Source organism: Vipera berus, assembly GCF_964194415.1.
Source record: "Vipera berus genome assembly, chromosome: 1".
Taxonomy (NCBI): domain Eukaryota; kingdom Metazoa; phylum Chordata; class Lepidosauria; order Squamata; family Viperidae; genus Vipera; species Vipera berus.
Genome location: NC_138202.1, coordinates 270,701,413 through 270,728,429, shown reverse-complemented (window position 1 = coordinate 270,728,429; position 27,017 = coordinate 270,701,413). Strand labels below are relative to the sequence as shown.

General features: G+C 37.6%; 1 protein-coding gene across 2 annotated transcripts in view; it reads right to left on the bottom strand.

Moving 5' to 3' along the window:
- ADGRG6 (adhesion G protein-coupled receptor G6) overlaps nucleotides 1-25,787 on the bottom strand; it is a 102,566-nt gene extending 76,779 nt beyond the window's left edge. For both annotated transcript variants that reach the window (XM_081337170.1, XM_081337169.1), the window contains exons 1-2: nucleotides 25,459-25,787; nucleotides 17,702-17,799 (exon numbers count right to left, since the gene is read on the bottom strand). In XM_081337170.1, coding sequence (XP_081193296.1) covers nucleotides 17,702-17,799; nucleotides 25,459-25,460 — 100 coding nt within the window. In that variant the 5' untranslated portion in view covers nucleotides 25,461-25,787. The remainder of the gene's footprint in view (nucleotides 1-17,701; nucleotides 17,800-25,458) is intronic.
- Between the last annotated feature and the right edge of the window lie 1,230 nt (nucleotides 25,788-27,017).

Genomic DNA, 27,017 nt, shown 5'->3' with positions numbered 1-27,017 from the left:
TTCATTCTTGAAAAATGCTACTCAGATGTGGCAGTAACCTTTAAGGTAACCTTGAAGAAGAAATATAAGAACTGCTTAGCCTTGAAAGAGAGTAGAGGATGAGAAAAAAAATATCCTGCCTTTTAAAGGATCACTGCTTTTTTTGGTCTAACAGGCACCTCAATATCTGATCCGGTATCAATAATGGTTTTCCCCAGGACAGTGCCCTAGGATCTACTCTTTTCCTGATTTACATAAATGACTTGTGTGATCAACTTAAAAGTAATTGTGTCCTCTTTGCTGATGATATAAAGTTGTTCAATACTATTGAAAATTCACTTAGTTTTCAAAATATCATTGATCATGTTTTTGATGACATCTATTTGGCAACGTCAAGTTTCAGTTAAGCAATGCTTAGTTTTACATATTGGAAAGCAAAACCAGAATGTAAAGTACAAATTAGGAGGTATTGATCTAGAAGCTGACCTTTATTTTTATAAAGACATAGGTGTACTCATCTCAAATGATTAATGTTCTAAAGTTTATTGTAACAGCATTGATTAAAAAAAGCAATACAAGTTATAAATTTAATTTTACTAAGTTTCTTTTCTGTAAATACTGTATTGCTCACTAGAGCTTATAAAACATACATTAGAGCAAATCCTATAACATTTGTTTCACCATTTGGAATACTTACATATCAAACATCAATACAATCGAGTTCAGAAGTATTTTACAAGAAAATAACTCTCCTTCATTGGTTTACAAGAAAAGTTTTGCACTCTTCTGTCTGTAATAGACAGAAGTAGTATAAGTAGTATACTACTTATACTACTTATATAAGTAGTATAAGTATAGAACCTTATACTACTAGGCTTGAAATTCTTGGTACGGATAGCTTAGAACTGCTCGGTTAGACTTAGGTATTGCATACAAAATTGTACATAGTAATGTTTTAGCTGTAAATGGCTTTTTTAGTTTTAAATGTAATGTGATGTGGGCAAATAATCACTCTAAATGTAATGTAAGCCGCTTTAAATTTGATAGTAAAAATTTGATTTTTGTAACAGAGTTGTCAAAGTTTGCAATATTCTACCCGATTCAGTTGTCTCAGCTACTAACTTTCCATAGTTTTAACTCCAACCTAACGTCTGTGGACCTCACCCCATATTTAAGAGGTCCTTAAGAGATGGAACATAAATGCATTAACGTGCCTATCGTCCCTGTCACATGTTAAGTTTTTTCATTTTGCCTGTTTGAATTATTAATTTTTGCTTGACAAATAAACATTAAACAGTAGGACTACAGTTTTCAAATTAAGCTTTGGTACTTTGTACCATGTGGAAGAAAATCTCACTAACCATTTGTGGTATCAAAAGTTAATCATTTTTTCTCTTTTTTTTAAGTAAAAGAAAGTTTACATGTCAAAAATGGATGGGTAATATAGGCAGTCTTCGCTTACCAACTGCTTGTTCAGAGACTGTTCAAAGTTATTATGGCTCCAAAAAAGGAGATTTATGACTGGTCTTCAAAGTTGTGCCTAATGCAGTCTCCCCTGTAGATATATGATTGCAATTTTGGCACTTGACAATTAGTGCACATTTATGAATGACAGCATCCTATGGTTTAGCATGATTTTTCTTTCATTTTGAAGGTTTTTTTGCTAAGGATTTCACTCTTAACTTATAAAATATTCAAGTGAGTGTGAATACATATACAGAAGTTGTATCAGTAGGAAGTTAGCTTTCTTTTCTATTTTCCAGTTGTACAATTTTCATATTTCCTAAAAAAAACACAATCTTTGAGAGAAAAATAAGTAGGCCTTGAGTCTTTCTAACCAACTTGGTTTTCTTTTGCTTTGTACTTTAATATGAGACTTTTCATTCGTACCCATTCATTGCTTTTCTTGTCTTCTTTTTCTTGAAGGGGAGTTACTCATAACCTTCTCAGTAGGACTATTTCTTCCCTCCTCAGCTTTCAGTTTTCTTTTTCTTGCTATAAAGTACTCTGTTCTAACATGGAGGTGCCCTCTGAAATGCCTCTGATGCCAAAGACCAATTTGCCTTAAGAGCTAATTGTTTGAAAAAATACGTATGTCTATGTACAGTATAATCCGAGATTACACAAGTTTTCCAGGATGATAGCATATATGTGTGTTACTTTTCCTGAAAGACAGACCGAACTGTGAAAGAACAGGTTGTAAAAGGAGAACATATTTTCTGAGCTAGAGTTGGGGCCCTGCCCTGCCTGTTTCCCTTGATACTTTGGTTTTCTGCCAGTGAAAATTCAAGTAGAAGCACAATGCGTTGACTAACTCAACCCACATCCACAGTTTTTGAAGAGGTCATCCTAAAGGCAGAGTAAGGATTTCCCTAGGAGGAACAGGTAGTATGAAAATCCTGTGTTACACCCAATATTATTTGAGAGTATTTTCATTGGCATTCATGCTATACGTTTTTTACAAATAACAAAAACACAGTTGCTAATACAAATCTTAGTTTCATGTTTGTATAAACTAATTACATTTTTATAAAACAATTAAAAGCTCAGTAGACTGAAGATGCTTTGATAATTTATACCCAATAATGTTTCACTAAATAAAAACTAAGCATGCAGGAAAATATTGGCCTATGGTTCCATCTTCATTTCCGTTCTTCTGCAAATTAATTTCATTTCGGTGTAATTTATTTTCAAACATTACTGCAGGGGGGAAAATCTATTCTTTCTTCAAGCTGCTCTGACAAAATCCTTAGTTAGGCTTAGGCTGTATTTTAACAATGCAGTAGCTCAGCTTCTGCATATCAGTGTATTATAAACTGACTATAATATGCAAGTGTGCAAGAAAAATAACGGCAGCAATTATGACAAAATCCAATATGAAACAAGAATGTTTTTCTCTAGAACAAAAAAAATTTTATGAGACTAAATCTGATACAACTGTACCCATGTGGAGATGCACAATCATGAACACTTTTAGGAGCTAAAGAAATATGAGTAATACGACCCATTATTGAAGGAGGGTTTGCAATAGTGTTAATTTTTGTTGTTGTTGAACTGAATATAGGCTCAACATATATTTTATTATTTTAAAAGAGTTGCAAAATTATATATTTATTTATTGGCATGGCTTCTAATCAAATTTATTCTAAAACTGAGAAGGAATTAATGGAATAATCACACTTCGTTTTAACTTCAGTTTAAAGTTAAATTGAAACCACATAGAACAGAAATAGAAAGCAGACATGAATAAGGTATTGCTTTAAAAATGGCAATTTCCTATTACCCAAAATCCCAAATAGATAACTTACAAAAGGAGCAAAGACAATAAAAAAACTGTTGCAATTCAGCTTGTTTTAATGTCTGCTACTGGCGCACTTCATATTTCCCTCTAAAACTGCAAAACTATGCAACTGAATTGCTTTACAACTTCTGAAACGAAATCTAGGACATCAGCCAAAAGGAAATCTCTGTCATGATTATGTATTTAAAAGTAATACAGACAGGAAAATGGCATTAAGTTATCTCTGGAGACATGCTTTAAAGAGGCTAGGAAAGATTTATTGAAGCAGGATAACAAGTGCACAAAGATTCTTGAAATGAATTAGGAAGTGACTTAAGATATTTTAATGTCTTTTCTGAAAACGACTGAACAAATTGTTTTAAAACAGTGTGTCTATGTTTGTAATTTAGCACAATGTTCCTTATCTTGAACTTTAACACTACGTACAAGCTCAGGATTAAATATACTTGTCATTATATCTCTGGATCAAATACAAATCTGCCTCAGCCCCAGCCATTAATGTTTTTGTCTACTTTTTAAAAAAATCATATGGAAATAAAGTATGTTCTTTCATTTAAAGTTTTCTATCACGATGGAACTTTATTACTAGTTTTGTATATGTTACTATGGCAGGTAGCATTAATTAGTCCCGCACATTAGCTTGGAGAAATTTTAGTGCAAGCTTCAATTCAGGAATGTTGATGGATTTTATCACATGATGTTCTTCAGGTCCTTCCACAACTGTTCTATAGGAGTAAAGTCAGGACTCTGACTCAGTCATTCCAAAACATTATCTTCCTTTTATTTTAACCATTTTTGTTTTTGTACAGCTTCTGTTTTGGGTCACTGTCTTCATGTATGACCCACTTTCTCTTGAGCTTCACTTCAAAGACAAACACCCTAGGCATTTTCCTGTAGACTTTGTTGGTACAATTCAGAATTCATAGTTCCATTAATGATAGCAAGCTGTCTTGGTCTAGAGACAGCAAAGCAGGCCCAAACCATGACACTCCCACTACCATGTTTCACAAACGGGATAAAGTTCTTGTGCTGGAATGCAATGTGTGCTTTTTGGCAAATATAATAGTTTTTTAAAAAGAAAAACAAGTTTAGTTTTGGTTTCATCTATCCACAGAACAGTCTTCCCCCTTTATAACATTTTATTAGATTAAAGAATAAAATACAAAAATACAAAAGCAAATACTAGGACAGTGGTGGTGAACCTATGGCACACGTGCCAGAGGTGGCACTCAGTCACCTCTCTGTGGGCACACGTGCCATGCCTCGGAGATGGCAACCGTCCCTCTTCAATCAGTTGTCCACTAACTTCACGAGGTTCCACATGGCTGGATGCATCCCAGCATGGCTGGTTTCCCTCCGCCCCCGTCCCATCCTTCCTGGCCTCGCATGCTCTCCTTTTCCTTGGCATGACCCATTGCATCGCCTCAGCTGTCGGCCGTCCGTCCAGCTCAGAGGTGGCTTCTCTAAACTGCTGGCGGTGGGCTGTGGAGCCCGAGTGCGCTGGTCAAGGGGCTGGCAGGCTATGGCTGCTGATGGCCACTGTTGGCCCCCATGCACTCGCTGGCCTCTGTGGGCGGGGGCCGATGGTGTCAGAGAGCAACCGCCCCAGTCACTGTCTCACCTTGCCCTGCAACAATGGCACCCCCGCCCTGCCTCAGCTCACCCTGCAGGACGAGCCTACCGCCCCACCTGCCAGAGTCCCCCTGGATCTCCCCCAACACTGCCTGGCCCACACAGGCATCCCTCCCAAGCAACATCGAGGTGACCACGCCTACCTTGGCCCCACACACCCATTGGGCCATGCCCACCTGGCGATCAATAAGTGGGTTTTGGGTTGCAGTTTGGACACTCGGTCTCTAAAAAGTTCACCATCACTGTACTAGGACATAGTGGGGAGGGAAAGGGGAAAGAAAAGTGAGGAGGAGGGGGGGAAGAAAAGGCATTGACTTACAACTCCCTCTATTGCAGTCGAATAGAGTATTAACATTGATATCTTGATCACACAGAATAGTCTTCCAATAGCCTTCTGGCTTACCCACATTGTCTTTTGCAAACTGCAGACAGGTAGCAACGTTCTTTTTGGAGAACTGTGGCTTTCCCCTTGCAATTCTGTCATGTGTACCACTGATATTGAAAACGACCCCATCAAGTAAAAAGTAAATTAAAATTACCGGTAAGTTGCAAAATATTTGGGTAAAAAATTATAGGATTAGTAAATGTAGCCAGTAAGTATTAATGGGTATTAATTGGGACATATTTAATGTTCTTATTCTTATTTGTAAAGCACCATTATTGCACCTGCTACTTTATAAAACTACAGTCTCAGAATATCAGTGCAAGCAGTAAGCAAATCCAGCAGGATCTTGGGTTGGCATAAAACCTGTCCTTACAATTTAGGAAAACCGTATCTCAGAGTAGCTTTGCTATCTCAAATTTCCCATGTGCTAGAGAACCATTTCCTGTTTAATCATTCTGTCACATGATAATTGCTTAGAAAGAATTCTTAGATCTAAAGGAAATTCTTTTAAAGACGAAGTGCTTGGAATTACAACCCACACATTCTTTAGAAGTGTTGGAGTGGAAATGGTAAGGAAACGGAAAGACTGGGCACTATGCTTTGTGTCTATGTTCTTTCATCTGGTTAAATACTATTTGACATCAAAAATATCCCTTCCAAAAAGCGTGTGTGCGTGTATGTGCAGGTATGTATGTGTTATATATCACATACATGATTAAAACAGAGAAATACCCATCCATAAGCTTCAGGCACACAAATTTGTCTGCCCAAACATTTCCTGCAGTTTCTTTTCCTCTATTTCCTAACAAATCAGCCATAAAACAACCCATTCATCTTTTCAGCTATTATATGTCCTTATATTTCAATTAGTAAACATAGTAATGATTTTCACTGATAGTAACTGAAAATTCAAGGGATGCGGTGGCTCAGTGGGTTAGGACGCTGAGCTTGTCGATCAGAAGGTCGGCAGTGTGGTGGGTCGAATCCCGAGTGCCGCATAACAGAGTGAGCGCCTGTTACTCGTCCCAGCTTCTGCCAACCTAGCAGTTCGAAAGCACGTAAAAATGCAAGTAGAAAAATAGGGACCACTACAGTGGGAAGGTAACAGCGTTCCGTGCGCCTTTGGCATCTAGTCATGCCGGCCACATGACCACGGAGACGTCCTCGGACAAGTGCTGGCTCTTCGGCTTTGAAACGGAGATGAGCACCAGCCCCTAGAGTCGGAAACGACTAGCATGCATGTGCGGGGGAACCTTTACCTTTTTAAACTGAAAATTCAAATTATAAATTTAGGAGAGAGTCCTATTCTCCCATCCTGATAAGATGCTTTCCCCGTTTTAAATTAAAAAAAAAAACAGGGAAGGAAGCAAAGGTGCAAGAAATTTGTCCCTTTCACTTATACTCTGCTGGTCTGAAGCCAGCAGGGCACAGGGGTCTTTAGAGTTCTTCACATCACAGTCCTCTGAGGAAAAGAAAAACAGACTATCTTGCCAATAATTGTATACTGGAGGAAAAAGATAACAGGAATAACTCAACTTTGTAATTGTTTTCCCAAAACTGGAGGAGAATAATAATATTTAATGAAGAAAAAGGGGAAACTAATGCAAAATCTTTCACAGTATAATGCAAAGTTAATAAATTTATGATGACTGAAAATTAAAGGCACATTCAAATTACTGTTTTATGTTATATGCAATAATGATACAGAACAAAATTAAGGCTTTATTTGTGTTAGGATTAGAATTATTTAAAGCCTTAATCAGATTGTACAACCTTCAGAGCAAATTCTGTTCAGTTGAGGCAATATGGTCATCCATTTAAAAGTTAAACTGAATTATTATACCATCCGTTTCCCCCACAATACGTTTTGTTTCCTGCTAAATACATTAAACATATCTAAGTTTAGAATTTGGCCTAAACAATAAACAGCAGCAACATACAGGTCATCCTCGACTTACAACAGTTCGTTTAGTGACTGTTCAGTTACAATGGAACTGAAAAATGACTTATAGTTTTTCACACCTACAACCAACGTAGCATCCTTGCTTATCTGGGTATTGATTGCTGGCAAGGAGGTGTTCTAGTCTTTTTGTTTTCTTTTTAGCCTTTTTATTATCTGTTTCAATTTAAATGTTGCTTATCTCTGTGTGACTGTTGATGTTTGATCACATGATCAAAATTCAGATGCTTGACAACTGGTTCATATTTATGACGGCTGCAGTGTCCCTGGGTCATGTGATCACCTTTTGTGACCTTCTGACAAGCGAAGTCGATAGGGAAGCCAGACTCACTTAACAACTATATTATTAACTTAAGAACTCCAGTGATTCACTTAACAACTTTATGAAGAAAGCTTATAAAATGGGTAAAACTCGCTTAACAAATGTCTCGCTTAGCAACAGAATTTTTTACCTCAATTGTGGTTGTACGTTGAGGACTACCTGTATTATGTAAATTTGATTACAAAGTGACGGTAAATCTTTTATCACAATGAAAAAAAATCGTATCAGGAAAACACTGCCCCCTTACCCTTAATGGATAGGTAGCAACATTAACTTTATTGAGTTTATCACTTGAAGCTTACTTGGAAGGAAGGGAAGATATGTAGAAAGTTAATTAATAGAAGAGAATATATGAAACTTAGGGTTGAACTGTGGAGTCCTTGGTGCTTTGAGTTTGGTTGTTTGCTTGCAGATGTTTCATTACTTGACTAGGTAATCGTTTCAGTGCTAGAAGTGCATGAGGTTTGCTGTCTGTTTATATACACTACATTGCCTTGTCAGTGTTTATGGGGGTGTTATTTTCTCCTAGGTAGTTCCTTAATTATTTATCTAAGTTGGTAGTCCCTTACATAGAGTATTGTTTACGGCTTGTTGTGTCTGATGTTAATCCCAGTGTTCATCCTTGCATATCTGGATGCTGATTGCTGGCAAGGAGGTGTTCTAGTCTTTTTGTTTTCTTTTTAGCCTTTTTTATTACCATATTTTCCGGCGTATAAGACGACTTTTTAACCCATGGAAATCTTCTCAAAAGTCGGGTGTCGTCTTATACGCCCAGTCGTCTTATACGCCGGAAAATACGGTATCTGTTTCAATTTAAATGTTGCTTATCTCTATGTGCCTGTTGATGTTCGGTGCTGGATGGGGTGGCAATTGTGCACAATCTGGGGGTCCTCCTGGACTCACTATTCCTGCTCAAAGGTCAGTTGACAATCATGGTTAGGGGAGGGCTTTGCACAGCTTTGTGTTGTGCACCAGTTGCACCCATTCCTAGATCAGGGGAATTTGCTCAGCCACATATGCCCTAGTAGGGTAGTTTGCCCTACTACTACCAAGGAAAGTAAGTGGGTGTATTGAAAGTACATTGGAAGAATATCTGTAGGATAGTGAAGAAGATGCACCAAAGCTAGTATACCAGGAAGGCCTACTGAGTACTGGAGAGACCAAACTGGCCTACAAGAAAGACCAAATGAAGAACAGAGAAGAGGCATGGGGAGACAAAACATTACATGGCCAGTGGCATAAAAAATAGCAGGGAAAAGAAATAATAACAAGACCTGGCTAAGAGCAGGCAAATTGAAGAAAGATATAGAGCGGCTAATTCTGGCAAATAGCAACAATGGTGCACTGGAAGAACTGCAAGAAATAACACTGTCTGCAAGAACTAGTGGGAACATAAAATAGGGAAAGTCATAGAAAATGAAGAAGCTAAAGTGCTCTGGGACTTTAGAATTCATACAGACGGGCACCTGTCACATAACACCCCAGACTTAACAACTGTTAATAAGTAAGATAAAAAAGTCTGGATAGTAGACATTGTAATACCTGGAGATGGCTGAAGGGAAAGAACTAGACTAGAGAAAATAACAAAATACAAAGAGCTGCAAATAAAAATAGAAAGACTGTGGCAAAAGAAAGCAAAGGTAGTACCAATAGTATAGGCATTTTGTGTGCAATCCCAGAACAATTGGAGCACCACTTGAACACCATCGGCATTGACAAAAATCAGTCAATTGCAATTTGCTCAGAACAGCTTACATCCTGCAACAATACCTTTAAGACCATCAAACATCCAACATCCTTTGGAAAGACTCAATAGTTGGAAAAAATGCTTCAAATCCAGTGTGAACATCTGGCTGACTGTGTGACAAACCATAATTTATTAAGCATGTAAAAGCTTTGGGTGCATTTCATGCCCAGTCTCCATCTGCAATATCACAAATTACTTCCTGCTTGGAAAATTCCTGGACCATCTGCAACAACCAGAACAGAATAATTCAAAGAAACAATAGGATGTTTTAGCAATCCCCAGAACTCTCCTTTTCTAGATACAGAATGTTTTGCAAACACTGCATTGTAATAATTTTTTATAAATAATGATTTTGTGAAAATATGTAAAACATTCTAATACTTAAAAGTGGGCCCAAAGCAGTTATTTCTTGCAACTTATATCTGAACATAAATACATTAAAATATATATTAATATAAAATATATTAAGATAAATATTTTCTCAGGGTATTGCTATCTTGTAAATGATACTTATTTAACTGCAATTGGTATCTAATCCTCTACATTGATCAAAGTTACACAGTCCAGGTTTTATAACAAAAAATAGTCCTTCTATTTCAAATCTGGATTTTTTCTAACAATTTATTTAACATGATTACAAGGACCAAACTTGAGCTGCCAACTGGTTGAATATTATATCCTCTACTGCTAATATTAGGAACTGGAAATTAACAAATGTAGTAATGCAAAGTTGTGTATGTACAAATGTACATATAGCATTAAACAATTTTGAATTTTTTACTCATAACTGCAAATAATGCTTTTAAACTCTAATATTAGTAAAGGTATCCTTGATCCAAATAATCTGTTGACATGGTTTTCAGGAGGAAAAACACAACACTAAAAAGTAGAACTTTTAACGCTGCCTGGGTTTAAGTGAACTTTTTTCCCCTACAAATCCCATAAAGTTCTTAGGATTCCACAGCATACAATTTGAAAAATCCTAGTTTATTTCACTGGCCATTCAGTGTAAAAGAAGGCATTCTTTGTAGTCAGAAAAGTTCTTTTTTGACTCTGAAGAGGACCACACACAAGTATTCCTTGATTACAAGTACAATGATAATCACAAGTCTCCCAATACTCCCATGTAACACCTCTTCTCCGTGAGCTGCATTGGCTTCCAGTTGCCCTCCGGGTGAGATTCAAGGTGCTGGTGATGACCTATAAAGCCCTAAATAGCATGGGCCCAGATTATCTGAGGGAGCACCTGCTGCCAGCGTCAATTTCCCATCGTCCTGTGCGCTCCCACAGGGAGGGCCTCCTCAGGGTACCGCCGGTCAAGGATTGCCGACGGGCAATCCCCAGGGGGAGGGCGTTCTCTGTGGGCGTGCCTGCCCTATGGAATCAACTGCCAATGGAACTCTGGACTGCCCCCGACCTTCGTTCATTTCGCCGGGACCTAAAAACCTGGCTCTTTGAGCTATCTGGTCTGGACTGAGGGGTTTACTGTTTTTAAATTGTGATTTTATTTTTTGCGGCTAGACTTAATTTAATTTAAATTTTATATTGTATTGTTTTTAAATTTTGCCTTGTAAACCGCCCTGAGTCCTTTGGGAGTAGGGCGGTATATAAACCGAATTATTATTATTATTATTATTATTATTATTATTATTATTAATAATAATAATAATAATAATAATAATAATAATAATCAGTTAAGGATAACCTACTATCCTGCCTATAGCAGAATGAGCTACAATGCAATTATCCCTCCTTATATTTTTATTATTTTATTTATATCCCACTTTATTATTTTTACAAATAAATCAAGGTGGTGAACATATAATTGAAAGTGTAATAAAATAAATAAGACCTCCATAAAAGCATTGTTTCTTTTTTCATATCTTCAGCAAAGGCCCACATTTTATACTACTTCTCATGTTCATAAATTTGTAACATGTGATTAACTTTCTATATAGTTGTTATTCCAGTTACAGAATGTGTTTACCCATCATCTCATTGAAGGTGCTACATTTTATTAATTGTGCTGTGATCATATCAGTGTATGTTTAAGATACACCCACTGAATCTTTCATTCCTTTAAACTTAGTCATGTTTTATTCATTTATTTAAGGTAAAGTATTAGCTTTTATTTTCCTTGTGGGTGGATGAAGTAGGAAAAAATGGAACTAACATCTTGTCATAAATTGAAGGCTTCTTTTATGTTTTAGATTTTTTCCTCTTTCAAAAGCAAGTGGTTTCCCAGTTAGAGTGACAAAAAGATTAGTCAGTTTTAATGAAGGAAATATGCAGCTCTTTAGTCTAGATGAAACAGGAGAAGATTTCATGTTTCAATGTTTTTTTCATAGTCAGCAGCAACTCTTTCTATTGCTGTAGACTTACATCTAGAGACCTGTTTATTTCTAATTAGCTTTTTGCAACATAGTACCCTCCAGATCTGTTTGGACCATAACTGCAGATTTCTCAGTCATGGACCTTTTCTGATTAAGAATTTTTTTGCTTTGGTTACTGCTCACATACAGGTTACAGAAAAACTGCTCTAACTTGATTTACAAAGCACTGGTGATCATTAACTAGTATGAATCAAGAAAAAATTAAGTCAGCACTGAAGATCTTTGAAGTTGCAGAAAAGAACAGATAATGGTTATTAAAATTCAATTTTCATTCCTTTTGAATAAAAAGTGAGGATTATCAGTCTTGCTGAACATAATAGTGCTCAGTATTTTGCACGAAGAACAATTGACAAAGAAAAATACATTATTCTTAGCATACTTTTTCCTCCTAGAAATAGCATATCAAAGTCACATACACATCTTAAAATTTTAAAATCAGCATATCTTACTTTTTACTTTTTTCACATATTTACATCAAATGGGTTGTTTTCCAATTTCTAAGTATCTGAGATTTTTTTCTTCAGGTATTTGATTAGTTGTCACTAATACAGATGATCAGTTGTTTAATGACCATTTAAAATTATAATGGACCCCCCCAAAATACAACCCAGTTCTGAAGTCCCCCCCCATTGTCATGTGACCACATTTTGAGCACTTGGCAGCCAGCCCGCACTTATGGCTGTTTGCAGTGTCCTGTAATCACATGATTGCAATTTGCAATGTTTTTTTCTGAAAGCGTTTATTTCTGGGTTTCAGCAATCCTCCGGTATAGCAATCAATGTGTTTACTTAATGATCATGGTCTTCACTTACTAACTGCCACAAAAAAAGGTCGTAAAATTGGCTTAGTCACATGACGATAGACACATATTACAACCATTATGACCAGGCTCCATTATGGTCGTAAGTTGAAGGACTACCTGTATTTGAATTGACTATTAATTCAAAAGTTAAGCTAGCCGTTAACAAATAGAAAAATGTGTAATTTCCAATCCGTGCACTTGCTACAGGAATAGCTTTTATGTGTCTAGGATTTAGTATGTTTTTTAATTGATGAAACACTGACTGTCCTGGTGGGTGATACTGTCTTATTACTATTTAATAAGCAGGCCTCTTGGTTTTACAACTACAAAAATAAGTGCAACTTATGTATGATTAATTAGGAAATTCAATATTTGCTATCTATTGTGGAAAATATACTGACGTGTCCAACTTATAAAACAGTTTGTAGATATTTCAAAAGAACTAATGAAGAAATTGTTAAGATTGAGTAATAGCACTATGCAAATATTTCAAAAGATGAATTTCAAAATGCATAGAAGTGCAGCTGAAGTATCTGTTCCTGAAGAGGGTTATGCACCTGCTTCAAAAGCTATTCCCAGCTCTACCTAGATGAATATGCATGTACAGCTACTTCTCCTTTTGGGGGAAAAAATTGAAGAGAAATGTCTGTGCATGCCCACACATCAGACAGATGGAAACAATTTCTGAAACAACTGTACAAGAAAAAAGACAACTTTACAAGAAAAAAGACACAGCTGCTTTGACAATGTGGAGCTTTGGATATAATGCACATATTCCAAATGGATCAGTGGTATCTTTACTTAGGATTTCCTAAACAGATCTGAAAACACAATACCTTAATATCAAATCCCATTACAACAATAAATTTTCTTATACTAATATTTTTAAAATATTTGTTTTATTTAAATAACAACTTTAAAAAAAACCATGCCCAAGCAATAGAAGAAACTAGTAATCCCTTGTTATAATCACTTCCATACTTACCATTTGGCTTGCATTGAGCTCTCTGTGCTGTACTCCTAGGACAGACATGTCAAACACAAGACCCGTGGGCCGGATCCGGCCTGTGAAGTGGTTTCATGTGGACACGCGAAGCCATCCTGGAAACAGTGAGGGAACAGCCTCTGCTGCCTTGGCCCAGGCTGGCCGGAAGCCAATGTACAATTTTGTGGTGGCCATCTATGCTGAAACGCATTCAGTCTTAGCTCCACAAGGCCATCTGGAAGCAGCGAGAGACCAGCCCCTGCCGTCTCACCCCTGCCCCCTGGACACACGCTGGGGAGGTATCACCCTTTGTGAGGAATGAAGAAATGCACCATTACCTGGAAGTGGCCAGCAGATGGTCCTGCCTACTTTGGGCAGGCTAGGGGCTGGGCAGTGTTGTGCTTCTCTTCAGATTCATGCCACCTGGCTCAGCCTCTCGGCACTGTGAGGAGAGTGCTCCGCTGCCTGCCAAAACCGGGCAGGCTGGGGGGCATTGCGCAGGTAACATCAACTCTCATGCTGCTCATGGCATCCCCTCCCCCAGAGCCCACCAAGCCAGATATGTGAAGTAGGCGAAGGCCATGTGCTGGCCACTTCCAGGCGATGGTGCATTTCTTCATTCCTCACGAAGGATGACACTTCCCCAGCTGTGTTTCTTGCCTGTTTTTCTCCCTCCATCATCTCAAATATTTTCCCACCACTCGAAGGAAGGAAGGAAGGAAGGAAGGAAGGAAGGAAGGAAGGAAGGAAGGAAGGAAGAGAGGAGGGTCTGAAGGAAGTCCTGCCTTAGTCCTTCCCTGCTGCCCTTTCACCATCCCCTTGCCCCCTCCTCCTGGCCTATCCTGGGGGATCTCCCATCCTATTGCTAAGGAAGCTTTGGATGGAAAGCCAGGACTCCTCACATGGAGAGGGAGTGGGCCTCCCTCTTGATTTTGCCCTTGTACCCATCATGAGCAACCTGGCTAACGAGAGCAAGCATAGCAGCAGCAGCCTCAAGGAGGTAAGTGCAGCTGGGCGCCCCCTTGGGGAAGTGGGGCTGGTGCCGTGGGTCCTTGAGGGCTGGGCATTTGACCTCTGCGCCACCGTCCAGCCCACCCTCCCGCATGGCCTTAGAGGAACAGTGAGATTCCTCCAGTGGACCATGCCTTGGCATTTGCCCCGGTCCCATCTCCCTTCTGCCAGAGACCCTCAGATCTGTCCCACTCCTGCCCAGGCCCCCATAAGCACCCTTGACGTGAACCATGTAGAGCTGGCCATGCCCACCCAGTAGGCCACATGCACTCCAGCTATGCCCATCCAGTAGGCTGTGCCCACCCTGACCACACCCACCCACCCCCTCGAGGGCAACCGTAATGCTGATGTGGCCCTCAATGAAATTGAATTTGACACCCCTGTCCTAGGATCTTTCTAGTTAGGAAGCAAACTACTTAGAGCTCCATGTGTCATAGGCACAGTGAACAGGTCCTCTGTGCAACAATTCTAGAGGACAATAGGTGAGTTTTTAACCCCACTTCAGTTACTGGTTCTAATCCATTGCTCTATTATGACTAATCATAGGGCTGGCTCTGGACAATGTGGCTGACTCCATTTTTTTTTAAATCCCTTTCATAGTTGGTTCAAAATTTTACAATTTTCATTACATATACTACATTCATTACCAATGTACCAAGACAGGTGCATTATTACTTAAATTAGTATTTTCAAACATGCTTCCTATTTTTAAGTAGATTTTACTTAATTTATGATCCTGAGTGCATTGCAGCATTTGAAGCAATTTTATGAAAATTCAGGAGCTACTATTTCTGAAATACTAAAGTTTATATCTAATTATAAAATACTATGAAGATTCATGTCAATATTCTTTCGTACTCTGATATTTCACAGTCTTTCTAACAGAATACCAACCAAACTTGCAAATTCATTATCTGAATGTTGAAAGATGTATAGACAGGGAGAGTTAAACTTTTGTTGCATTACTGAAGGTTCCTTAGCACCCAACTCTACAAAAGCCATTAGAAGCCTTGAGCATCCATTAAGTAAGAAGACGATTAAAAAAGGAGGGGAAAAAATCAAGTTAAAACCTAGGTAAAAACATGAAGATCCCACTTGTTTTTATTAAGCCTACTTTCTTCTTAAGGGATTAAGTCTACACTTTAGAGGTACTCTTTCACCATGGGCTGTCACCAAGATGTCACATGTGGCAGTTGTGGAAATATTTCATAATCATGCTTGATGTCTCAACTGAGTTGGTCATATTAACCGTGGCTAACCAAGCTGCTTTGACTATTGCCACAATCCCTATATATTGAAGTATTCAGAAATGTCAAGTGGTGCAGCATCTAGCACAAGGAACAGATATCAAATGATGACTATCAAAATACTGGAACTGCTTGCCAATTGCTTACAGAACACAATGTAAGATGGCAGAGTTGACTTTTTAAAGCCGTATTACTTTTAAGGCCTAACCATCCAAATGCATGTTTTTCCTCATTAAAATAATTGTTCCAGTGTTAAGGTCTGCAGGAGAAACGTAGTGAAGATGGCCCTGGCTATCAGAGATCTGTGGTTCTAAAAGGAGGAGAGAAGCCTAGCCAGCATTCCTTCCGGATTCAAGTGTGGCATCTGGCTCCAGTCTCTCAGTTTTCAGAAAATATATAAAAACATGGCTTTTACCATGGACTTAATAGCTATTTATTGATCTCAAAATCCATATGTCATTTTAAAGACCCTGAAGCTAAACTATTAATGTTAGTGTAGAAGTGCTTCTAAAGTTCCTTTCAGTTTTAGCAATTGTGACTAGAAGTTTTCTTATGTCTTGCCACTGGGGTAAAATTATTTGAATTCTACTATCTGGATTATTACATTAGTAGCAGTCAAATCCCTCTTGCTAATAGTTTATTTTTATCTACCACCTACTGAATTTATTCTGCTTTTCCTTGTGCATCATTTTTTGCTATTGTCTTCTTTCTTTTGTAAGATATTTTATTAATTTTTTATACTTACAAATCTTTCCTGCTTAGTAAACAACATGTTGTCTGGGACCACATATTTAACAATAATAATACATCTTCTGAACAGAAGGAATTTATCTATATCAAAAACAATTCCTTCCTTCTATTTCTCGGAGCAAGTCATGTCCCCTCCCAGGCTTCACTAAATCCAATTTACCATTTAATAAATGTTTAAAGAAAATAAAAAATATTTTCAGAAATAAATTTCATAATACCCATTATAGCAATCATGAAGAGACAGACTGGTATGGTTACTTATTTATCACTTTGCTCTGCTTAATTGCAAATCTAATCCAAACTATGTACACAAAATAGAGGAAGCCTAATTTTCCTCCATTCTTCTATTTGTAAAAATATAACCACACCTTCAAAGAATTATTGGCAGAGACTCACAAATATCATAAGGTGACAAAGACTAATAACATCAAAGCCATAATTAAAGACCACTCCTATGAGAACATCAGAGATGTGCCAAAGAGGGAAATTTCCAGCTTGTTTCCTTCCTTTGAGGTGATGTTTTCTTCCTTCTATATTTTTGTGTTTCATAAAGCAGTAAAATTGATCTTACTCTGCAGAACAAATGAAGCTATACTTTCTATTCACAACGTACTTTTACTAGATGCTTCACAAAACTCAGCTTCTTAAATGATACTATGATGTGTGCAGTTCATATTGAAAGAAATAATTATTAGATTTATAGGTGATATTTTTGGTAATTGAGTATGACATTTGTTCAATTCCTGTTGCACTGAATTTTCTACACTAAGTACTAATATTAATCAACTGCTACAGCTCTTATCAAATTCTGTTTCTAGCACATTGTGCAATAGCACACAAGATTGTATGTGGTGCACTGGGAGATTCAAAATGCACCACTGGCTGCCACCCGCCCATTACTTGGGCATCTGATCTGAAAATCGTACCTTAATAATTTGTGAAATGTAACTCTAAGAATTAACAAGGAAAAATTAGGATTACTGATGAAGTAAAAAGCATCCATCCAAAAGTATAAATGCGTATATGATACAAAGGTTTATACTTGTTTTATTAATAAAATAATGTCTTAATAGTATAATAATAATATAATTATCTTCAAATACCTTTTGTAAAACCTTCATAAAACCAATATAGATACTGGTTAGTGTTTTTTATGATTTATTAAAGAAATATTCACGGTATCTTACCTGAAATCTGTATGCATAGAAGACTGAGTATGAATAGAAAAAATAAATGTGACTTCGTTTTCCATTGACAGCACCACATCTGAATCTCATATGACATCCTATGGAACAAGGAATGAGAAAAACCTCTTTAACATTTCTGCTATTACAAATCTACTTTTTCTTCAAAGAGTTGCTTTCTTCAATCTATTTCTTCTTGCATAATATATTAAATACTTTATACACACACACACACACACACACACACACACACACACTACTTTGGGAGTGCATTTCATGAATAGGAGCTTTATTCTAAAACATTTGGAGATCAGCAGATAACTTTCTCTGTTTTAGATAAGAAATAAGTAATAATAGTTATCAATTATATGACTAAAATGTTTTAAGCTGCCCAAAGTCGTTTGTGGAAATGCACTCCCAAAGTAGTGTCCTCTGAACGGTACTGAAAACAAGTAAATAAGTTACACGCAAATTTACCAAATTTAAGATTTTTTCCCACTGATTTAAAGAGGTAACAACAGGAGTGGATATAAGATTGGAATAGCAATATAAGGCTGCAGTCCAAGTGTAAAATCGTACTTGTGTTTCATCAGCCAGTGGATTAGTGGAAGCTCTGCAAGATCACCTAGTTTAATGTAATGTACAGGGGGAAAACAAAGTTATTCTCATATTAAAAACATTGACTTGATTCTAGCTACAACCTTAAAAGTCACATAGGGATGATAGGCTATTCTCCCTATTTCTCTTCTGTGCATCCAGTGAAGATTTGGGATCAATCCTTCTGTCATTAAAGCACTTTTGTACATCACTGACTCTTTTCCTTTACCTTTACCACAACTAGGAATTCTAGGAAACAACACCTTTCACAAAAAAGGACATGAAAATGAAAATATCTATATTATTACAAATGGGATCATGGGTGTCACCATTCCATCTCACATCATAGACAGTCTTTGAGTTTGGTAAATGCAATATTTGCTTAAGGCTAAACATATCACGCAAACTGGATTGCATTTACAAGAATCAGAATCTGGAACCAAAGCTAGTCATCATTACTCATTAATTGGTATCTCCACAAAATAGGCATGATCATCATTACCAACAGGGAAGCTGAGGTGAACGTACTAGTCCTTTTCTTTAACTTCCTTTTGTACATCTAGATTCAGAGACAGTGTGCTCTGATTGGTGATTACTGCATGATCACTAGTATAGGAATTACCCCACTGCAGGCAGGCCAGGAAAGAATCGCACTATGACTAATTAGAGAGGACGGCCAACTGTTTGGTTTGCTCCATTGGGGTATCAGGTGGACCTTTGCATCACTGCATCTATTAAGAAAATAGCTATATAACAATGACTATGTTACTAATTTAATTAGAGCCAAGGGATATTTGCCTTTTGCAGTTTACTCCAACCTGGGTGCTATGCAGTTTCTTCATTATTAATGGTACTTTACTTGTTTAAAATTATATGCTGCCCATTTCTAGCCTGTGTTTTCAGATAGTCTTAAAGACCACACAGCATGGCATAACTTGGTATCAGCTGGCATGGGGGAGGACTCTGGAGCTAGGATGGCAAGGAAAGTTAACTGGTTCAGGGAAAGCAGCATGGGTGTCCCTGGGGATACAGATGGATTGTACACTGCTACCACAACATAAGAAACTCTACATTGTGCTCCTTTTTAGATTCTGTACCCACAAGTCCACTTAACAAAGCGCATTCTGACTAGATTATAAAAAGCATAGTTCAGCAACATCTAAAGAACTCTACCTTCTCTAGTTCTGCTATATGAGATCAAAAGGGGGAAATGAATGGACAGGCATTGATGACATACACTGCAGAGATGGAGAAAGAAAAAAAAGATTTTTCTGGTCTACTCAGCTGAATCTTGGACAGCCCTCCTTTGCCAAAATAGTTGTATTCTGAATCTGGGTTTTAATATTTCTTCCCAACGTGTACCAACAGGGTTTTAAAGTTGATTTCACCGATTTTAGTGGAAAGCTGTTTTAAAGTTTTATTGTCACATAGGAGCTATATGTCAGTGGCCAATACTCATTAACTGCATTTTGTAATATATAAAATGAGATTGCTAATTTATTAAATACCATCAGCCTATATTAATATTAACCCCATATTTGCAACCATCAACATTAGAGTACTTATTTTCATCAGATTCATGAGAATTGTGCCTACGTGAGAAAGGGAATATGAAGCAAATCAAAGGCAGTACTTAAGTCTTCTGAGAACATCTGAGTTTCCTCACAGGCGGCCTAATGTCCTCCAGATGCCTTACCTCCAGTTCCATATGTCCTTCCAGAATTATGAAAGATCTAATCTAAAACATCAGTAAAACAAGAAGTCGTTTTTGAGATTACTCTCTGTATGGAAAATATCTCCTTTTGGTTTTTCTTTTCAGACAGAAGCAGCCATTTTACAGGGAACTTTTATTTGTAATCCAACTTGCTCTTCCCTAGATAATGGCATGGAGGTTTTCTTACATAGATCAATTCCTCAGAAAGGACAGAAAAATGTCTGTGTCTTTTAAAGGTAAATGTACAAACAGTTTCATTCTAGTTAGAAATTAAACTACATAATATTATTGATTTTTCATAAATAAGTAGCTGATTAATCAATCACATTTTTCTTTACTGAAAAGTATCTTAAATTATCAAGTCAGAAAGTGACTCAGCTTTCTGATGAGCAGTAACATTAAACTTAATGGTGATCCTACACTACTTCTTGCTCTCTGAAATATAAAAAGCTCTTTGATGAAGCCAGACACTCTAAAATAACTGGATTAGCACACAACAAAATGATTGTCTTGCATGTCAATGCAATTGCAAATAAATCCTTGCTAAACTTTCTGAAAATGAGATACCAGAGATCCATAATGAATGGTTAATAAATGAACACACATATTCTGAATTCTTTACTAGATGAAGAAGTTTGCTTTTATGTTCCTTAGCCTCATTTTTTCCTATATGAAATACTGAAATAGCCTACAGAGTCTAAGAACATTAATTAAGAAAATATGGCTGAGGAAATCTTTACATTTTAAGGATGGCCTGCACTATGACCCTAATTCTGTAAATAAAAATATCTTATCTATCCATTAAAAAAACAAGTGGTCAATATACTATTATTACACAGCTATAATTTTCAGTTCAGCTAAATAGTGCAAATATAGACTGCATTTTGAATATCAGAGGATCATTATTTTCAATCAATCCTACTTAAAGAGATCTTTTCTCACTTTGAAAGAGAAATTATGCCTATTAAAATTACTCTAAGTTCCTGGAAATCTTATGTATATATAAGGTAGCTTTAACAAATATGCTATATCAGATTTAGTATTAAAATAAAAAAATCACACACACACAAACACACAGATTAAAACCTAGGTATAAAGTCAATTAAAATTACCAAGAAATATTTTAAGGTTACTGAAAATGAGAAAGTCAATCAATCCTCTAACTTTACTCAGTGTTTAACTCAAATTATACTGGATCTACAAATATAAATGTTTGGAACTCAATATATCCCTGAAACTAATCCCAATTCAAAAAGAAAGTAAGTACATTTCTCCAATTAATGTTCCTTCTCCCTGATCCATTCTACTCCCCTCCAAACATAATTTTGTTTCTCTTAGATGAAAACATTTTTATTTTTTATCTCTACAGAAATCTTTTTATATCAGTTTAAATATGAAGTGATCAGAATGTGTACTCTATCCAGAAATCCATACTGAAATGTCTTAAATAAAATTTGTTCTGTAAAAATGGATTGAAAAATCCTCACAGCAACCAGATATATTACATTGCTCAAACAAGCCAATTAAACTCTATTTTCTGGATTGGACCCTTTTTAACATCAAGTCCACCATAGGCTGCAACTTACAACTTTTCATTATACAATAATTTTAAATACACTCCCATTTTGTCTTTTTCCTCATTCCTCTCCAAAATCCCTTCTCTTCCAATCTGCTGCAATATCTCTTGGGATTTGTATTGTAATATCCATACACTGATCCTTCTATCAACTATTAGTATTGTCACAAGTATCTGTCAGAGGCGTTTTTCTTCTCTCAATTGCTACCACTACAGCCACCAGTGCCCAACTGTGGTTCTTAGACTGCAAAATTGTGTAAGACAGGGATGTCAAACTGCCAGCCTGTGGGCCGGTTGCATTATGCAGAGATCGCACCCACCCCAGCTCTGGCAATGCGAAAAAAGTCACAATACGTCATGACATGTCGAGTTTGATACCCGTGGTGTAAGATGTGTATAAGCCATAACAAAGTTCAGCAATCAGATAAAACAGGGGTTCCCAACCCCCAGTTTGTGAACCAGCACCAGTCAGGGCATGCCAACAATTGTGCCGTGCAAACAATTGAAGCCCCATATGTGGGATGCAGGCAGCATGCAAAACCACATCTCCTCCAGTCTGTGGAAAAAGCTTTTTCCATGGAATCAGTCCTTGGTGCCCAAAAGGCTGGCCACTGAGATAGAACACAGTTCACGTTATTCTCAGCAAAACATGAGATTCACTTAGATGCTGTTGTTAAGGCAGGGGTGCATTTGGCTTAGTAACTTATAAGAAGTTTGGAAGGAAGGATGGAAGAAAACATCCAAGTTCCATTAATATTTTTAACAGCTGAGCATTACGGCTGTTTTGAGGTATAGTCCATTAATCTAAAAAAATATGTTCAAAACTCAACATGTACATAGAATTTCTATCTATGGACTTAATAGAGTTACCGTTTTATTCCCCCCCAAGGTATTCTGAATATGGAGGCCTAGGCTGGAGAGATAAGACTCAGCAGCTGTGATCAAATTAATGATAGGAATAAATCCTGAAATGGGTGTGGTAAGATAATGTATTTGAGGATGCCCATTATTATTTACTAGCATGCAGAATTCCTTGGAGGTATTATCTTTTATATAAAGTTTGTTTATCAATTTTAAATGCTGTCCAATAATAAGGGAAACAGTTTACAAGAAAATGGGTAATAGATATCTCGGTTTAAGATGAAGGTACGTAGGTAGGTAGATATAAAAAAATATTCTATGAGGACATCGTTTAGGCTTACCACTACTTTTAGGAAACTACCATGATTTGCCTTAAAAGTCTTGTTTTTGTTGATTACAAATGGCAGTAAAAATGTATCCTAGACTATCAAGGCAACTGAAATTAATAATTAATCTTAATCCTCATTATTTTAACACACATATATTGCTGATCAAGCAATTTGTAAGGCAGATGTATTATAAAATCTAAAGGAATTAGAGAGATGTTTAGCACTACTGTGCTATCAACATGACGTACTGCTATAGAGAGCTCTATACAACTCTCTAAAATGGCATGCAACAAAGCCTGACTTTGGAAAGAATAATGAATAGAATGAGTTATAAGTTTCCATGGTTTCATTCATATAATTATGACCTTGCATGACTACCCATCAGAACTACTAAAATTCATACAGCTGCCTACTAAAAATGAAGTTTCAGCTAAGAGAGATCATGCAAATAAGGATTTCCCCTTGAATACCATTTTTGCTTATATTATAAAAGGATATATAAAAAATACTGTCTCAGTTGTTTTCTTTAAAAAAAGATGGACTTTGCAACTTCCAAAGTATTTTGGGGCAAATCAGCAACAAATAAATAAAATAGAAGGATATTATCATGAGGTATTAACCATTACTAGTAATATTGCATAAAGGATAAACTGCAATTCCCTTCAACTTTTTCACTTCAGGTTTTATAATGAATAATCAGGAACTGAACCAAATTAATTATATAAGTTAATGATGGTGATGTATTGGTTGCACAGATGTTTTTCATTTAAGCGTAAGGGTTCAACAGTTATTATAATGCACTTATCTAGTTTCACTATCGCAATATCTTCAAAGCTGACTATTCATTTAATCTATCAGTCAACAAATTGATGAGATTTTATGTACAACTTTCACTTATCCTATACACATTTACTCAGAAATCTATATACTTTTAAATTTAGTTTATTCCCCAAGTGTAACCAGATAGCAGGTTTAGACTTTTTTCTTAATCTATCCCAGTATTTGTAATTACCCCTCCCCACATCACAGTAGTAAGGCACAAAGAAGGACAAAAATAGCATACAGTATTAGTCCTCCTTTTCAGTACATCAATTACATTCACAACATCCCATTTCTTACACTGGTGTAAACATCATCTATGCCATTTTATATCTGCCCGTATTCCCATAACATTCTATCACCTTTTTCTCTTCAGATTGTCACATTCATTTTTCATGGGTGTTGTTCAAGCCATTTATAATTTGTAGTAAAGTTTTTAAAATACTATATGTCCCCATCTTTACCTTTCCTTGCAAACTATTCAGAATAGTTTTATTCTTTTAAAATTATTTTATGTTATTGGTTTTATTATTATTGTGAGCTTCCCCAATGCTGGTTAAGATGGGCAGCCATATAAATCTTTTAAATAAATAAATTGAATTAGTATGATGGACACAGCATAAAAATACTGCTTTTTAGATTAATTTCAGTAACTCGAGATTTCTAATCCAAACGAGGCAGACTTTGGGGTAAGTTTTTTTACAGGAAAATACATTTATGAAAATGATCCTCTGGAATTTGCTTTATTAAAAGTTCCTAGGTACTATAGATAAAATGGGACAATTTATTTTCGAAATGATTTCCATTATTTCTTCCTTTCTGGCTCACAACTATGTATGTTCACTGGACACTTAGCAAGCATCAACCCAAAGCAAAAGTAAGGAGCATCTTTAGTCACTATGCAATATTGTAATACTGCACATTCTGTCTAGTAAGTTAGTCCAGCAGCTAGGAAAGTTAAATGCATAATCATTCAAATCTCAATACCATATTTTCTCCCCAAGACAGACCAGAAGATCTCTCACTGGCAACCCAAGTAACCAAAGAACCATAACAGTTAAAGGTGATGAGTATCTTCTTTCTCATGAGTTTCCTGTTCCTCTTTTTGGCAGAGTATCTTTTTGGCTGGAAGTATTTCTTTGTAAAATATTTGTAAAACACTTTACTCACATCTTCTTTCAGATAAAGCCGGGGTTTTTAAACTATGCCACCACCAAATAATATTTAGCTGAGAAGTGAAACTAGGCATCAAAGTTCTAAACAAAAACCAAGAGTAAATGCCAACTGCTTGTATGAACTTTCCATCAAGCTGTATTGCAATTGTGTAAGAAAAAGCAAAAATGGGTCCTTATAACTATGACTTTAAATCCACATGTGAATTCATGTGGTTATTTTAAAAAACACACACAAAAGAACCTATCCTGTGATCATCCAGCTGTCAGCTTTCAAAGAAATCAGATTGAGCTAAGTCTGTTCCATTGGGGCTGGGCTTTTCTCCTTTAACCTGGTTCTCCCTAAAAGCTAGTTTTTGGGGGCCCTACTTTTTCTCTGCACAGACGAGTCACTGGCTCTGTCCTAAGGACACATTAAACCACAAACGACCGACCGCATTTAGCCAAAAGGAAGTCAAAATCACCAAGAAGGAAAAAAGAAAAAAAAAAAGCAGAGGTAGAGCACCAAATCCTTTGGCTGGAATAAACCGTGCAAGTAATCCAAACGCGTTCGCTTCTCCGAGGCTGAGAAGGGAACCGAGACTGCTTCGCAAGGTTTTTTTTTTAGGAAAAGAGGGGAATGAAAGAAAGAAAAGCAGAGAAGCAAAGCGTGATTCTTTTCAGTAAGGACAAGTGCCGAGTCAGAAACGTACATGTTGGCATTACTTGGCTTCAGTTAGCATCCTCTGGGGCGGGATTCCTTTCTCGGTTTCCTTGTGGTCCTCTTCTAGCGCCGGGCTGGCAGAAAAGTTCACGAGGGAAGGTCCATCGCCCTGCGTTCCGCCACCTTCGTTCCGACGCGCAAAAATCTGGGACCAGAACGAAGGCAAGGGGGAAAAGGCGCTGGGTCTCTTGGCTCCTCCCTCTCCGAAACCTCTTTTAAAACTTCGAGACAAACTCGGCTAGGCGCCAACGGTGGCCACCGGAGCTATTTCTCCTGCCGCTGCGCCTTCCTGGCAGAGCAGAAGCCACGCAACCTCGAAAGGGGTTTTCGCGACTCAGCCCCCCCCCTCGTTCCCGCCCAGTCGGGCGCTTCCCGCGCAAGGTCGCAGAAGCGAAAAACCTGCGCTGTTTGGGGTTCTCACGTGGCCCCGCGCCCAAAGAGAGAGAGTCCCTCGCGCGGTTCTGGCTGGCTTCTGCGGGCAGCCGCCTCTCACCTTCTAGGGGCCGGGTTCCAACTCCGAGCTCCACCCCAGAGTGACGGCGGGGGCGGGAAAGGGAGGGAAAGCATCCCAAAGTTCTCGAGCAGCGAGCGCTGCTCTCCTCACGCGAGTGATTCACGTCGTTCGTGCCCGAAAGCAGTCGTTAATTCCAGTTAATCTCTTGTCCCTCACACTCGCGAACGCGCAAATGAGGTTTGCTAATTGAAGAAACTCTTGTTGGCAGTTTGACGGGTCGAATCCCGAGTGCCGCGTAGCAGAGTGAGCGCCTGTTACTGGTCCCAGCTTCTGCCAACCTAGCAGTTTGAAAGCACGTAAAAATGCAAGTAGAAAAATAAGGGACCGCTACGGTGGGCCTTTGGTGTCTAGTCATGCTGGCCACATGACCACAGAGACGTCCTCGGACAAGCACTGGCTGTTCGGCTTTGAAACAGAGATGAGCACCGGCCCCTAGAGTCAGAAACGACTAGCACGCGTGTGCGGGGGAACCTTTACCTTTACTAATTGAAGAAAGTAGTTTTAAAGAAGTGGCCTTCACTTAGGGCAGTCTAGAGTAGACCCTCTTTGCTCTCCTTCGAATACAGCAGATAGTGCGGTCCAGTTAACAGGTAGTCCTCGGCTTATGACCACAATTGAGCCCAAAATTTCCGTTGTTAAGTGAGATAAATGAGTTGTGCCCCCTTTTGAGACCTTTCTTGCCACAGTGGTTAAGTGAATCGCTGCAGTTGATAAGTTGGTAACCTGGTTTTTTTGAATGAATCTAGCTTCCCCATCTTGTCAAAAGGTTGCAAAAGGTGATCACGTGACCTGGATATACAGCAATGGTCATAAGTATGAACCAGTTGCCAAGCATCTCAACTTTAACCACATAATCATGGGGACATTTGTAACTCTGTAAAATGGTCCTAAATCAGTTTTTACAGTGTAGTTATAACTTTGAACGGTCGCTACATGAACTTATAAAGTTGAAGACTACCTGTATAGGTCTATCAGCTAGCCTCACATTGCTGGTTACCGGAGTTGAAGAACTCGAGGGCATCAGGCTGGGTAAA